This window comes from Cornus florida, unplaced genomic scaffold (genome assembly GCF_030987335.1).
Source record: "Cornus florida cultivar Cherokee Brave unplaced genomic scaffold, ASM3098733v1 CherokeeBrave_3.0.0_Hap2_Chr07, whole genome shotgun sequence".
NCBI classification, from domain to species: domain Eukaryota; kingdom Viridiplantae; phylum Streptophyta; class Magnoliopsida; order Cornales; family Cornaceae; genus Cornus; species Cornus florida.
In genome coordinates this window covers 10,343,006-10,358,521 of record NW_026775577.1, presented here as the reverse complement: position 1 = coordinate 10,358,521, position 15,516 = coordinate 10,343,006, and the positions used below count along the sequence as shown (strand labels likewise).

Genomic DNA, 15,516 nt, shown 5'->3' with positions numbered 1-15,516 from the left:
CTGGACTTATAGTAGTTTGTATTATGATGATAGGCAAGCTTAGAAGAATACACTTATTAAGGAAGACAACAATGAATGATCAAAATGTCGAGGCATTTTTTAGGAATTATGGATCCCATATTCCAAAGCGATATAATTATTCAGTTATTAAAAGAATGACTAACTCATTCAGAGACAAACTAGGTCAAGGAGGATATGGTGTCGTATACAAAGGAAAGCTATTAGATGGTCAGCTAGTGGCAGTGAAACTCTTGAGCGAGACCAAGGGTAACGGAGAGGAACTTATCAATGAAGTCGCTAGCATTAGTAGAACTTGCCATGTCAATGTAGTCAAATTTTTAGGTTTCTGTTTTCAAAGGAACAAAAGAGCTCTAGTCTATGAGTACATGAGCAATGGATCTTTGGACAAGTTCATCTACAATGATGGATCTCCGAATTTAAGCTATTATCTAGATTGCAAAACATTATACCAAATTGCAGTTGGTGTTGCTCGAGGGTTAGAGTATTTACACTGTGGTTGTAGCACAAGGATTGATCATTTCGACATAAAACCTCATAATATTATTTTGGATGATGACTTCTGTCCCAAAATTGCTGATTTCGGTCTTGCTAAATTAGGACAGAGGAAAGAGAGTATTATGTCGATGCTAGGTACAAGAGGAACAATTGGATACATTGCTCCAGAAGTATTCTCTAGAAAATTTGGAGGAGTCTCTCACAAGTCTGATGTCTACAGCTATGGAATGATGGTAATTGAAATGGTTGTTGGAAGAAATTATATTGAACCTGGGACTGTCCATTCAAGTGAACAATATTTTCCGGATAGCATATATGAGCAGTTGGAACATGGTGAGGATCTAAGACCTCATGGCGTTACTACTGAAGCGGAAAAAGAAACAGCAAGGAAAATGATGATAGTGAGTTTGTGGTGCATTCAGACCAATTCAGTTGATCGACCATCAATGACTAGTGTGGTGGAAATGTTAGAAGGAAGCCTTCAATCCTTGCAAATTCCTCCAAAACCCATCTTATCTTCTCGTCCCAGGTTGCCACAAGATTCTTTTGCATTATTACCACAAAGTTTGAGTATTGACTGAATTAAAAGTTTTGTTCAAATTGAATGGAAGAATAATAACAATGAGCTCTTCAATTATTCTCTTCCTTTTGATGTGCTTTTGGCCGGATACTAATACACCATGTTATGTATGTTTTTTATTTTTTATTATTATTTTTTTTTATTTTCTCATCTTATCTTGAATTGTAGCTGAAGTAGAATTGTTGTTTGGCTTATTTCAGCAATCTTGTAATACTCATTACTGTTCAAGAATTTGTGATTTATGCCTTATTATTTTCTTGAAGAAAAGTTTATTCTCGATACACTCTGGTTACAAAATCCATTTTAAAAGTATAAAAAGTCGTGACTTACACGTTGGTTCATGATTGTGACATAGCGAAAGTTAGATTTATTCACAAGGAACGATAAACTACTTTAAATTAACAAAATAACAACTTTGAATTCACAAAGCAGAAGATAAATCAAGAAAAAATTTGATATTGTATTGATAATTGAATTAATGATTCTGGTCTCTGCATTTCATGTATTTATAATGAAAGAAAAGCCCTAAATTATAAGAAAAATAAAATTTATCTAATAATTCTGAAAAAATAGCATAAGAATCCTAATGAATAAAACTACATAAGAATCCTAATGAATAAAACTACTAAATCTAAAATTTGGTAACAACTGAGTTAGTTTAGACAATGAAAAAAAAATTAAGAAATATTAAGCACGCCTCCTATATGATAGAAAAATCTCATTTTAAGGCCCCAAATAATGGTATTGGGCCTAAAAGTAGTGTATGTCATGGTTAGGCGGTTTTCAGTCCAAAAACTCTCCTTTTAATTCAAAAACACACTTCAGGATCGGGCCAAAAAATCTATCAAAATACTTATTTGGCCCTCTGGCTGTCCAAAGGGGTCAAATAGAGTTAAGCAATTAGTTCTATATCAGATTGACCCAAGACTATGTAATAATTTCTCTCCCAACTTGATGTCCTTCGAGATGCTTCCATTATTGTTTTGACAAGTATTTGTGGACTTAAGGTACTCTTGTATACTTTTATGTCCTAACTTAGAGCTTAGAATGCTTTGGCTTGTTCTCACAGGGGTCAATTTTTCGCATTAAAATCCTCACCTTATGATGGCACTAAGCCACAAATGAACACCTTCGATTTCTGACTTAGTCAGCCACTCAACACATGCACATCATATAAATATAAGGCACAAGGGACACACAACATTTACAGAGGCAAAAGCCTCCAACCTTCACTATTATTTCACGAAATAGTACAAGGATCCTCAATGTGTGATACAAGCTCACAAAGTGTATCTCACTCTGATCTACTAACAGACCCATTCATTACAATATATATAGACCCCTTTACAAAACTGTTTATAACTATAACAAAGGTAGTGGAGACGTACACCCCATCCACTATAGGATACAACTGGCACACTCTAGCTCTGCCACATTACAAGGAAGTTACACAACATTCCCATATCTTCAACGCATGTCCCATATTTTCAAAAATAAGTGGAACTGCTCTCAACTTCTATATGCTGGCAAGCCCAGACTATGCCACATTGCATGGGTGGTTGCAACCCATTTCTCCCACTAACTCATGTTTGCACAAGTAGTGGGAAGTGGCTAGCAACTGATTGAACCAAGTCACGCCCATGCACCATTTGAGTAAGCCCAACTGAGTCAGGGTTCGCCCTTGTCGAGCAATGCTTACAAACCTAACACACCCTTGTTAGCAATGTTAGCCTTGACCAAGCCTAGCCTGCGTCTTAGTGTGTTGGGACATAGAATTGAGCCATGCCCACACCTTGAGTCGGTCATAGCCATGACCTTGCCCATAGGCAAGTTAAAGTTTGCTGCTGTAAGCACGTGCACACTTGTGGGCATGGCGCACAATGCCCACAACATGCCCACAAGTGCACACGCAGCTGCCCAGAGTTGCCCACCAGCACGCGCGTGCAGCATACTTTGCCCGCCTTCGGCTTCCCCCACAAGCGCACGCACACACCTTTGAGTGCGCGCACCATGCCCATTGTTTGCCCTTGGCGTCCCCCACAATTGTGCATGCATGCACACACCCTTGAGCGCGTGCGCCATACACCCTCTAATTATGTTGAAGGGCAAATCAACAATCTGGCATGAGTAGACATACTTTATGTCTGAGGAATCATAATGAGCAAGTTAAATTCTCTGTACCTCCAAATTGAAATCCGTCTCCACCAGTAGACTTCTAAGACTTCAAGGAAGCTCACGTAATTTTCCCATGACCAAACTACAAACTTCATTTTTTGATATATTTACGAAAATGCAACTGCCGCATTAAGTGTGCACCTGACAGCCCTTTGTGCCCCATGCAGGCTGTTACGGGCCTAGTCAAGATGCCTTCTAACTTAGGCCATGTGTGGAGCGAAGTCTCAACCCCGTAACACTTGCCGTGTAAGCCCAGATTGTAGACTTTTCTAGTTCGTCTTCACCTAAAGGAATCAAACCCTAGAGATTTTTTTAATATTCAACTACATACATTTTCATAAATGATACATTCACATTAACCATAAATTACTACCTTATTTAAGTAATTTGAAATGTACGGATAATGCAAATAACATATTTAATTTTGGCAGATTAACTTAATCGTATTTTCTCTATCTCAAAGGGGCAAAATTTGTGTGTGAGTGAGTGGTGAATGCTTTTTGATTGATGGATTTTTTTTTTTTTTTAACTAATTTGAAATGTGAAGAAGCATTGCAACTTGATCAAATTATAAATTGGCATGGTTGTCCTAGAATGAAAATAATTATAAGTTGAGTCGAGAAATGGTACCAAACATCGTTTATATAATCTAGTATTATTTTTTGAACTTGAAAATCATGTAAAGGAAAAAAAAAAAAAAAATTAATGTTACAATTTTTTTTTGGTGACTTAAACTCTTAGTTTTTCACTCAAGGAGATAAAGGAAATATAATTAACAGTCAATATATGTCTTTTGAGAGAATACACGTTTGAATATATTTGAACGCCAACCTAGTTAGACTTGGTTTCAGGCTTGAACCATTCCTAACCTAATTCCTCCTCCATGTTTCTCTAAACTTTTTTGTTTATTCTATTTTACTTTAAATTTATTTATTTTATAATAGAAATAGAGTATTGCTCCAGTAGTTTTGTTGGAGGTGCACAGATTATGACGGGTCATATATATATATATATATATATATATATATATATATATTATTATTATTATTATTTTTCTAGTCTATGAGGGGACATTGAAAATTACATAAAGTTGCCTAATCATCAAATCGAATTTTATATCATTGCAGCTTCGTTTGTGTTTGTGAATTAAGAATTGATCTCGTTTTGCATTTTGAATGAAATGCATTTTGAATGAAATGCGAAAGAAAAGCTCTTATATCCCCTGTCTCTTTTTCTCTATCCTTTAAATGAGAGGCCCTGATTATTAATTCTCTGTAAATGTCTGAATTTTAAGGATCTCTTGAATTCTAAATAAGAGGGAGTTTTTGGCACTAATTGAATTCAATCAATGGTAGCATGCACTTTTGTAGGTGCAAAATTTCACCCAACCAATAATGATTAGGAGAAATAACACAACTCACTCAATAAACAATAAAATAAACAAGAACAGTATATAGAGAAGCGTAGAATTGCTTGATTCTTTTATTGGAGGTCTGGGCCTCTATTTATACACAAAAGATTGGTTGAATTATGGTAGGACTCGCATTACTTGTCCTTTAATTATTTTCCTACAGAAATTCTTTACAAATAGAGCTCCTTTCTTTGTATAATTTTCCTTGTGTAGTAGTTTCTTTCTTTGCTGTATCCTTCTTCTAATAGGACTAATTTCCTTTCAATGGATTTGGGCTATAAGTAACCTGATCCATGTGACATTGCTAACGGGCTGGATCTATTATTTCGGGCTTGAGCAATGCTACAGAGATCAATTATTTACGACCTTGGGTTAGTGTCTTATGATTTTGGGCTGTCAACGAGCTTGGACTGGGCTTTGAGCAGGATGGGCCTCTGACATTTGTGATGGGTATTTACATTGCGATGACGTGTACAGTTCTCATTGGAGGGAGATTTTTCCCTCCACACTTTGCCCCCAATTCCCTCTTTAATTGGATTGCGGCTCCTATTAAAAAGGGAATTGAAGTTGCACGGTTGTCTATTTTACAAAAAGACGGTTCGAAGATTGCCCATTGTCATTCTGCCTTAAGAGATTCCATAAGGGTTACTTTTGCTCTCACTACGTTTCTTGCGTTCTTCATTCCGTCGTCTTATCAGGTTAGTTCTTCATCTTTTTCTCTTCGATCTTGCATTATGAGTACTTCGACTACTCCTGAGAGTATAGAGATCGTAGATTCTGAGTCCACTCCCTCGTCTTCCCCTAATCTCATTAGGGTTCCCCCACCTAGGGTTTCGAACTTCCCTAAACCTGTAAATGACTCGGCTAATTAGCCGGGTGCTTCCCCGATCCAGGCTGAAACATCCACCTCTGGGTCGGACAATATCCTCACTAAGGAAGAAAGAAATGCAATTTTATCTATTCGTCGCATCCCGTTCTCTATTGAATTCGTAATGGAAGAATTTGAGATTCCCGAGGGGGTAGAAATTGCATAATACCCCAAATGCGCTGATTTTTACGCCGGCGAGGGCGTCGGAGAAGACGAGTTGCTCCTCTCTGTTGGGCACCTCAACGCTCTTAGGTTCCCCCTTCATCCTTTCTATCACTTAGTCTTCAATAAATTGGGGATTGCATCCCTGCAAGTAAACCCTAACGTCCTTCGAGTAATCTCGGCACTTCTCATTCGCTGGTGGCAGGAGAGTCTTGACCTGACTCTGGCTGACTTGCTGATTACTTATTCTATTTCTAAGCATGGGACCGAACCTTGTCGTTTCTTTTTCACTTCCCCCTTGCACCAGAGGATATGTACAGACCTCTCTACTTCTGAGAAGAAGTGGAAAGAGAGGATGATAATTGTTAAAGGGAGATGGGCTGTGCCCCAATCGAGCAAACTCCCAATCCCTCGGAAGTTCGGGAAGTTAGGTATAGAACATCCCCCCTTTCTTCATGAAGATTGTTCTGGCTGTTTCCCATGTCGAGTCTTATTCTTTCGATATATTTATGAGTTTCTTGGTGTTTTTTCAGCGACATTTCCTTCTTCGGCTGCCAAGAAGAGGCTTTCCTTCCTGAAAGGGCAGGTTTCCTTCTTCGGCTGCCAAGAAGAGGTTTTGATCCTACTTCTGCGAGTCTTAAAGCAGTTGCTTTCAGAGCTGTAACCGCTGATCTCATGGACCTCTCATTTCCATCATTCGACAGCTTCCCCATGACTAAGGAAGAAAAACAGAGGGCTGAAACCTTGAAGAGGAAAGCTGCAGAGAATGCTCCGCTGACTATATTGCGTACAAACGAGCAGGAGAAGGAGATTGACGAAGTCCCTTTGAGCAAAAGGGCAAGGCTGAACCCTTCTTCAACCACGAAACCCAAGGGTGCTTCCAACCCAAAAAGCAAAGGGAAGAAAACCGAGGAGATTAACCCTGAGGATGAGGTTAGCGCCTACGTCCTTTCCGAGGCTGGGGCACCTTGGACTCTTTTCTTCTCGAAGGCTGACAAGTCCATCCTCCATGTTGGTGATTCTATGAACACTGACCCATCTGCAGCACTGGCCGTCGCTCGGGGAATGTGGCTCCCCAAGGATGAAGAAATTATCGGCAGAATAGGGTTGGAACAGCTACTCCCATCTGCCCTTGTTCGACCCATAGAGGTTTGCTCCTTCCTTCATTTTCATTGTCATAATTGTCTTACAAATTTTCTTATATTGTTATTATCTCATGACACAGGGCTTGTATCATACTATGGCCCTCTGTGCTACTGCTGAGGCTCAGTCTCTTTCTCTTAAGAAGCTGGAGAAAGATCTCAGTAATTCTGAGAAGAAGGCATCCCATGCCATTGCCAAAGCACAAATTGCATATGAGGCTCGGGATGTTTACAAAAAGTGTCTGGCTGCTTCTGATGCCAAAGTCGAGTCACTGGAGGCTGAAGTCCAGCGCTTGAATGATGCCTTTAGCACCTGCATCGTTGCCGGGAGGCAGATGCAAGGTCGTTACTCCAGTCTGGTGCGCTTGTCAAGTGTAAAAGCTTACCGGTCCTGCTTCAATCAAGGCTCAGGCCCCAAAACGATGGATCCTGATGCCTTTGATGTGAACATGGGGGTGTCCTTCCCTTATACTGAGGGTCCGAAGGCTCAGGAGGCTGAGGTGTTTTTTGCTGAAATGGTGAAGGCTCACCCGGAAGATCTTCCAAGCTCATCAACTCCTGTAACTCCTGGTTCTTTAATTCCTCCACCTACAAGTCCAGCTGTAGTAGATGCTTTCGAATCTGCCCCGTTTAATCCGAAGAGGAAGTAGGATCAAGCAAATTCTTTATTTTTTATTTTTATTTTTATTTTTTATTTTTATTTTTTCCTTTCCCTTGTAATGAAACAATTTTGAGAATGATAAATTTGAATGATATAACCTTGTTTTTTAAGCTGTGTTTCTTTTATTCTGCTTCGACTGAGTATGCTTATATGCTTCTGATATTGCACTCACTCTGTTGAGAGATTTTTTTATTTTTTTACAAAAGGAAGGTACTCTGCCTGAAGGTTCCTTATTTGTTTTAGTCCGAAGCAAAATAAATAAGAGGTTTTCCGAGCCGGACACTCAGTGTCCAAGGCAAGATTTTGCCAAGCCGGACACTTAGGGTCCGAGGCGAATGAATTACTCCCCGGCGCTGAGCCGGAGGGAGGTTTTCATACATATATTCTTCTCTTCATCGTTTTTTTTTTATTTTTTTTTTATTTTTTAAACAACTTGCCGAGGACTCAAAAATGATAGGAGGCCAAGAAAGCGAGTAACAATGGCTGGGAAATTTCCTATTTGTTTACTTTGGAGACTTTCCTCCATTGATACTCCCTTCTTGGCAACCAAATATAATGGACTACGCATATATTAACCACATTTCCTTTTTATTTTTATCCGATGTGGGACAAAGAGTTTTAACCATAGGTCAAAACGCATGCTTTTTAATAACTTGCTTCCAACATTGCTTTGCATAAAAGCATAAAATTGCATAATCATAGTGTAGTATGAAAATTTCTTTGCATGAAATTTTCAAATTTCTTTCTTTGTATAAAAATTTTCAAATTTTTTTTCTTTGCATAAAAATTGCTTTTTTTGCATAAAAATTGCTAATGCATACTGCGACGCAAAATTGCATAATCATAGAATGGTGGTATGGCCCTCATTTTAATGGAAAGAAACAAATAGAAGCAAAGTAAAGTAAAGCATAGCTGACTGTGGGCTTACGCAGCTTTATTTGTGAAGAATTCTTAATAAAATTGACAAACTTAACTAATGGAAATACCGTTTAAGGTGTATTGCATTCCAAGGATGCGCAATGGGACGTCTGTCAGCTTCGGCCAAACGATATGCTCCCTTCCCCACTACTTCGGTAATCCTGTAGGGTCCGGTCCAATTAGGTTCCAGTTTCTTTACATGAGCTGTCTCTTACTTCAGAACCCAATCGCCTACCGTAAAGCTCCAGAATCTGACACGTTTGTTATAATTATTGCGTAGCTGCTGCTGATATGAAGCAAGCCTAATTGCTGCAGCATCCCTTTTTTCATCGAGGAGGTCGAGACTATGTTCGAGCTGCTGACTATTGTTTCCTTCAAGTAAAAAGGATATCCGAAGGGTTGGAATCGCCGCTTCGGTTAGAATCACTGCTTCGGATCCATAAGCCATGGCAAAGGGACTTTCCCCCGTGGGTCGCCGTGGTGTGGTTCGGTACGCCCAAAGCACCTGAGGGAGATTCTCATACCATTTCGTTTTGAGTTTCTCCAATTTCTTCTTTAAACAACTGAAAATGGTTCGATTAGTTATTTCAGCCTGTCTATTCCCTTGTGGATGACTAACTGCAGCTAACTTTTATATAATTCCATGCTCAACGAAGAATTTTCTTATACTTCTATTGTCGAGGTTCTTACCATTGTCCATCATAATGACTTTTGGGACCCCAAACCGGTAAATGACGTTGTTCCAAAGGAAAGTTTTTACTTGCTCATGGGTCACACTTGAGTAGGCATCGGCTTCTACCCATTTAGTGAAGTAATCTGTAGCCAGTAGAACGTACTCCTTTTGTTCCACAGTCTTGGGTAACGGGCCCACCATATTAATCCCCCATTGTGTGAATGGCCATGGATTTTCCATTGTATGCAAATCTTCGGCAGGTTGATGCTTCATAGGACCGTGACATTGACATTTGTCACACCTCCGAGTATACTCTTCTGCATTCCGGGCTAAGTACGGCCAGAAGTAACTTTGAGTCAGGACTTTATGCACAAGGGATCTACCCCTAGAATGGTTGCCACAATCTCTGTCATGGATTTGTTTTAACACCACAAGAGCTTCAGTAGGGCTTAAACATTTCAGGTAAGGACCTGAAAATGACTTTCGATATAACTGATTGTTAATGATGGCATATTTAGCTACGGTGAGACGGAGCTTCCGTGCTTCGGACTTCTGGTTTGGAAGAACTCCATGCTTGAGGTAGGCTTCCAATGGATCAATCCAGCATGGTTCTTGAGGAACAACTGGAATCACCATTACTTCCTGCGGAGGATTAATGCTGGGCTCGTCCAGGACGTCAATCGGCACAATCCAAGTCAGATTTTCATTTGAGGATGACACTGATGTCGCCAATTGATCTGCTTCGGCATTCTCAACATGAGGTACCTGATAGAATTCGATCTGATCGAATCCCCGTGCAACATTCTCTACAGCTTCTTTATATGCTTTCATTCTTTCCTCTTTGGGATGGTACTGACCTGTTACTTGATTTATAACAAGCTGTGAGTCACTAAAAACCTTTAAGCAACGTACCTGGAGGTTGTTGGCCAATCGAAGACCAGTAAGTAACGCCTTGTACTCGGCCTTATTGTTCGTAGTCGGGAACCTCAAACAGATAGATTGCTGCAGCTTGGTGCCTTCGGGTGTTGACATTACAACTCCTACCCCTGCACTTGCTTGATTCGAGGAGCCATCGACTCGAAGTTCCCACTGTGGTTCAGGGTGTATCGGCTCTTCGGGAGTGTCTTCATATTCGAGAAGAAAGTCTGCTATGGCCTGTCCTTTGTGCGACACCTTTGGCTCATAAGTTATGTCGAAGGAACTAAGCTCGATAGCCCACTTGGTAATTCTCCCAGATAGATCAGGCTTAGAGAGTATACCCCGTATAGGATAGTTAGTGAGTACCATAATGCTATGAGATTCAAAATAATGCCCAAACTTCCTCTTGGCATAATGCCGAAGCTTCCTCTTGCCGAAGCTTCCTTTTTTTTGCTTTACTATATCGTGTCTCCGCATCTATCATGGTATTGCCTCTTTCCTTCCTTTCTAATTAATGCTGCACTTGTCGCTATATTAGAAATTGCCAAATACATAATAAGAACCTCCCCGGGTTTTGGAGTGGATAGAATTGGTGGTTCAGCCATGTAACCTTTCAACCGACTGAGGGCCTCCTACTGCTGAGGTCCTCATATATCTTTATTCTTAGGTCGTATAGTATCGAAGAATGGTTTGCACTTATCTGACAATCGGGATATAAACCGATTGAGGGCTGCGATCCGAACGGTAAGAACCTGCACCTCCCTACGATTTTTTGGTTCCTGATTCTGGATGAGGGCCTTAGCCTGAGCCGAACTTACCTCTATCCCTCTTTATTCACTATGTGGCCGAGGAATTGACCTGATGATACCGCGAAGGAGCACTTGGATGGATTCAGCTTCATGTTGTACTTCTTCAAGGTATTGAAAACTTCCTGTAGATGCTTCAGATGATCTTCTTTCTTCACACTTTTAACCACCATGCCATCTATATATGCTTTAACTGTCTTTCCCAACAGATTATCAAATATCTTGTTGACAAGGCATTGATACGTAGCTCCAGCATTCTTCAGTCAGAAGGGTATGACCCTGTAACAATAAGTCTCCTTTTCTGTAATGAAAGTCGTTTTTTCTTCATCTTCGGGGTTCATAGGAATTTGATTGTATCCCGAGTATGCATCTAGGAATGTCAGCCTCTCGTAGCCGGTGGTAGCATCAACCATCTGATCTATCTTGGGCAAAGGGAAGCTATCTTTAGGGCAGGCTTTGTTAAGGTTGGTATAGTCTACACAAACCCTCCACTTTCCATTCTTCTTTTGTGCGACTACCACGTTTGACAGCCACTGTGGATATTGCACTTCTCGAATGAAACCTGCTTGTAACAATTTGCTCACTTCTTCAGCTATAATGTGATTGCGTTCGGGGGCAAACCTTCGGTGTTTTTGCTTAACCGGTTTAAACTCCGGATCCACCTTCAGACTATGGCAGGAAACTAAGGGATCGATCTCTAACATGTCCGAGTGATCCTACGCAAAAGCATCTGCATTGCTCCGGATAACATCAATTAATGCCTCTTTTTCTTCGGACGCGGAGGAAGAGCCTAGATAGGTAACCTTCTGAGGGTCGCCGAGGAAAACTTCTACGGCTTCAAGGGTTTCCTCGGTGGGCTTTGCAATTTCCTCTTCCTTCTCTACCTTAAGATACTTGGGCAGAGGGCTCTGTAATTGCTATTTGGGTCCAGTTTTGGAAGCCACACCTGGTTACTGGTGAGTCGACACCCTCTTTGCTTCAACTTGTGTCAACATATAGCATTCCTTCGCTGCGACTTGATCGCCCCATAGATTAATTTCTTCTTTCCTGTCTGGAGATAAGCACCGCATCACCTGGTGAAGGGTGGACGGAACTCCTCTCATCCGATATATCCAGCTTCTTCCCATAATGAGATTGTAAGAAGGATGGATCTCTGTTAAAACAAAGTTCTCCTTCAGAGTCCTCTTCATCGTGGTTTCAGACAAGTCTATTACTCCAAGGGGATCTACTCTTGTGCCATCGAACCCCATCAACGGGCTGGAGGTAGGTCGAATAGATGATGACGGGATCTCTAGCTGCTCAAAGACCGTCTTTGTGATTATGTTGGCGCTACTTCCTGGATCTATCAAAACCCTCCGGATCATACAATTGGCCACTAAAAGACTGATGACCAATGGATCCTCGTGGGGGAGTTGAACTCTGGATAGGTCGCCATCTCCGAATCCAATATTGATGTTACCCAAAGCGATAGCATTGACCGAGGATATCCTCCTGAGCTTGTGGGCTGCCCTCAATCTGGATCTGTATACCTCCTCGGACTCTTGATCATCTTCAGACCTTCCATGTATTGCATGGATGACTTTTACTTGCGTACCTTCCACTTTGCGGGGATAAACCTCGTGGGGCTTTGCATACTCCATTGTCATGAGGTAATCTGTCAACTCACCTCTGGCGATCATATTCTCCACCTGTCGCCTGAGGGATCTGCAATCATTGGTTGAATGCCCATAATCTCGATGATAAGCGCAATGCTTGCTTTTGTCCCTTTGCTCCAGGGGTTACTTTATTGGCTGCGGAGTTGTGAACTTCACCTTATTCTCTTGGAAGAGCCGAGCCAAGGTAGTTCGGAGAGGTGTAAATCCTTCCTCTACCCTTTGCCTTTTTTCAGGTGCCTGGGTGATTGGCGTTGAGGAATGTTGGCTCTTTTGAATTTTTTTAATTAGAACTCTTTCTCGAGGCTTGTTTTCCACTGTCACGAGGGTGGCGTGCTGCGCTCGGTGGGCTATATTTTCCTCAAGCCGAATGTAGATCTGGGCCCTGGCATTGAGAGTCTGCATGTCGGAAGGAGAATACTTGACTAAAGAAGTGTGGAACTTCGTCCCCTGAATCATCGCGAGTTTAAATGTCTCTATAGCAGTTGCGGGATGATAATCCGCTATTTCTGAGGCTTCCATGTTGAATCTTGACAAGAAATCCTGCAATGTTTCCCCTCTTTTTTGCCTTATGGTGAAGAGGCTAGCAATGCTCTTCTTTTGCTTCTTATTTCCGCAATACTGTGCCAGGAACATGGTGCATAGAGTTACGTAATCCGGGATGGACTTATGCGGTTTATTCCTGAACCACTTTAGTGCTGCTCTTGTCAAACTGGTAGGAAAAACTCTGCACATCTAAGGGTCATTACGATCATCCAAATCTATCTTTTGAGCGTAATGATCTAGGTGCTGAGAAGGATCCCCTGTTCCATCAAACTGGGTGAAAGAAGGCATGGTAAATTTCTTGGGCCTCTCAACCAGATACACATCGTCAGTGAAAGGAGTTTTGACCAAGGAATTTTTGTGTTCTCTAGCCATCTCGGCAAGTGTCTGAATCTTTAGGAGTCTCTTCTCGTCAAAGGCATCCTAAACACCTGCACCATCTGGGATTCCATTGGACCACACCGTAAGCTTATGGCTGGATTCGACTTGCTCATCCTGTGTGCGACGAGGGATGTTGTCTGAAGCCACAGCCTCGGATCTTGCCCTCCGTTGTTGCTGAACCTCATTCGGCTGAGCCTCATTGGGTCATGCCCCATTAGGTGGAGCCCCATCAGGCGGAAGTCCAATAATCGAAGGAATATTCTGACTAGGGGGTGCTGCTATGTCACCCACTGGTGGCGGTGGTGCCAACTGAGCCAGCGCCATTTGCAGAGTGTTATTTTGCTGTTGAAGCAAGGCGATCTGAGCCACACTTGCTTCGTTTGCCTGACGAAGTATGTCAAACTGGTGTAGAAACTCTTCACGCATCTTCTGCATCAACTCCGTCTGTTGATCCGTTGAAGATCCTCCGTTCGACATTCTGGATGGTAGCTACAGGATTCACCTGTGAAACCAAAAAAAAGTGTGGGAATATATTTGCACACGTTTCCCACAGACGGCGCCAAAGTGTAGGTGCAAAATTTTGCCCAACCAATAATGATTAGGAGAAATAACACAACTCACTCAATAAACAATAAAAATAAACAAGAACAGTATATAGAGAAGCGTAGAATTGCTTGATTCTTTTATTGGAGGTCTGGGCCTCTATTTATACACAAAAGATTGGTTGAATTATGATAGGACTCGCATTGCTTGTCCTCCAATTCTTTCCTTACAGAAATTTTTTACAAATAGAACTCCTTCCTTTGTATAATTTTCCTTGTGTAGTAGTTTCTTTATTTGTTGTATCCTTTTTCTAATAGGACTAATTTCCTTTTAATGGATTTGGGCTATAAGTAACCTGATCCATGTGACATTGCTAACGGGCTGGATCTCTTGTTTCGGGCTTGAGCAATGCTATAGAGATCAATTATTTTAGCAACCTTGGGTTAGTGTCTTATGATTTTGGGCTGTCAACGAGCTTGGACTGGGCTTTGAGCAGGATGGGCCTCTGACATTTGTGATGGGTATTTACATTGCGATGACGTGTACAGTTCTCATTAAAGGGAGATTTTTCCCTCCACAGTTTTGTTTCTGCTTTTTTATTTTTGGATTGCTACAATGTCGATTTTGATAACAAAAATATATTTAGTACGTCCTTGTTTTATTTTACACATTGCTAAAACACTTCGTGAACAGTGATGCAAAACTAAAACACTAAAAAATTGTTTTTCTTGTTTTGATAACTATTAATGGCCCAAAACCATAATAGTAGCGCAACACAAATCCAAACATTTCACATCAAAACATAGTTTTCAAACATGCTTTCAATTTTTTTTTTAAGACACTCCTACTCATTATTCTCATTTTTTTGTTTAGATTGCAATTTCTAATGAAACATCTACGGGTACATAAGAAATGTATTAATCACCCTCACCAAAAAAAAAAAAAAAAAATTTGTATTAATTAATTTTTTTTCTTTTATTTATTTATTTTTTTTTATAAATAATATGCAAATCAGGGTTTTGAAACACCAATACACATTAAGGCTTTGTTTGGATGTAAAATATTACACATTAAGGCTTTGTTTGGATGTAAAATATTCTTTTATTTTTTCATGTTTGGTTGTAAAAAATTTAAAGAAATATTTTCTTACAACCTAACAAAAACAACATATACATCAACTTCCGAAAGGTCATTTTACATGGCAATCCAATAGACTCTACTTCAACTTGGACCTAAACATTTGTCAAATATAAAAAAATAAAAAATATTTTAACTGAAAAGAAAAAAATTAATACATATAAACTACTATTATATTTCACTTTGAGAATATGCTAGAAGCAGTCCAAGACTTCTGCTTAGATATCATTTTCCTATTTTAATCAATTGACTAAAATATTGGTAGATTTTTATTCAAGGAGAATTTTCTCCTTCAATTCGGTGCTTCGAAAATTAGACTCAGTGTCATTATTGTTTCCTATTCTAATCAATTGACTAAAAAAGTAAAATAAAAATGAATCCCCAATTTTCCATTTTTGCATTCTTGTTCATAAGCTTCATTTTAATCCAT

The 15,516-nt window shown here is 40.2% G+C and overlaps 3 protein-coding genes across 3 annotated transcripts; 1 reads left to right on the top strand and 2 right to left on the bottom strand.

Moving 5' to 3' along the window:
* The first annotated feature begins 140 nt into the window (after positions 1 to 140).
* LOC132267452 (PR5-like receptor kinase) lies at positions 141 to 1,439 on the top strand. Its single transcript, XM_059768612.1, has one exon. It carries the CDS (start codon positions 156 to 158, stop codon positions 1,095 to 1,097), a length of 942 nt encoding a protein of 313 aa, XP_059624595.1. The 5' UTR covers positions 141 to 155; the 3' UTR covers positions 1,098 to 1,439.
* A 7,625-nt stretch (positions 1,440 to 9,064) lies between these two features.
* Positions 9,065 to 10,501, bottom strand: LOC132316232 (uncharacterized). The gene has a single exon (XM_059814739.1). The coding sequence runs from the start codon at positions 10,499 to 10,501 to the stop codon at positions 9,065 to 9,067; it is 1,437 nt and encodes a 478-aa protein (XP_059670722.1).
* Positions 10,502 to 11,546: 1,045 nt separating this feature from the next.
* LOC132316231 (uncharacterized) lies at positions 11,547 to 13,591 on the bottom strand. Its single transcript, XM_059814738.1, has 4 exons — positions 13,457 to 13,591; positions 12,613 to 13,103; positions 11,994 to 12,534; positions 11,547 to 11,738 (listed from the first exon to the last, which is right to left on the bottom strand). The coding sequence occupies exons 1-4, from the start codon at positions 13,589 to 13,591 to the stop codon at positions 11,547 to 11,549; spliced, it is 1,359 nt and encodes a 452-aa protein (XP_059670721.1).
* Positions 13,592 to 15,516: the final 1,925 nt, after the last annotated feature.

Excerpts from the sequence above, each read along its gene's own strand:
- LOC132267452 (XM_059768612.1), top strand. The coding sequence starts at position 156 with ATGACTAACTCATTCAGAGACAAACTAGGTCAAGGAGGATATGGTGTC.
- LOC132316231 (XM_059814738.1), bottom strand. The coding sequence starts at position 13,591 with ATGAGGTTCAGCAACAACGGAGGGCAAGATCCGAGGCTGTGGCTTCAG. Across the intron at positions 12,535-12,612 it reads ACAACTCCGCAGCCAATAAA|ATCCCTCAGGCGACAGGTGG; the intron begins GTAACCCCTGGA and ends CAATGATTGCAG. Across the intron at positions 11,739-11,993 it reads GGACTCTGAAGGAGAACTTT|AGCCCTCTGCCCAAGTATCT; the intron begins GTTTTAACAGAG and ends TAGCAATTACAG.
- LOC132316232 (XM_059814739.1), bottom strand. The coding sequence starts at position 10,501 with ATGCGGAGACACGATATAGTAAAGCAAAAAAAAGGAAGCTTCGGCAAG.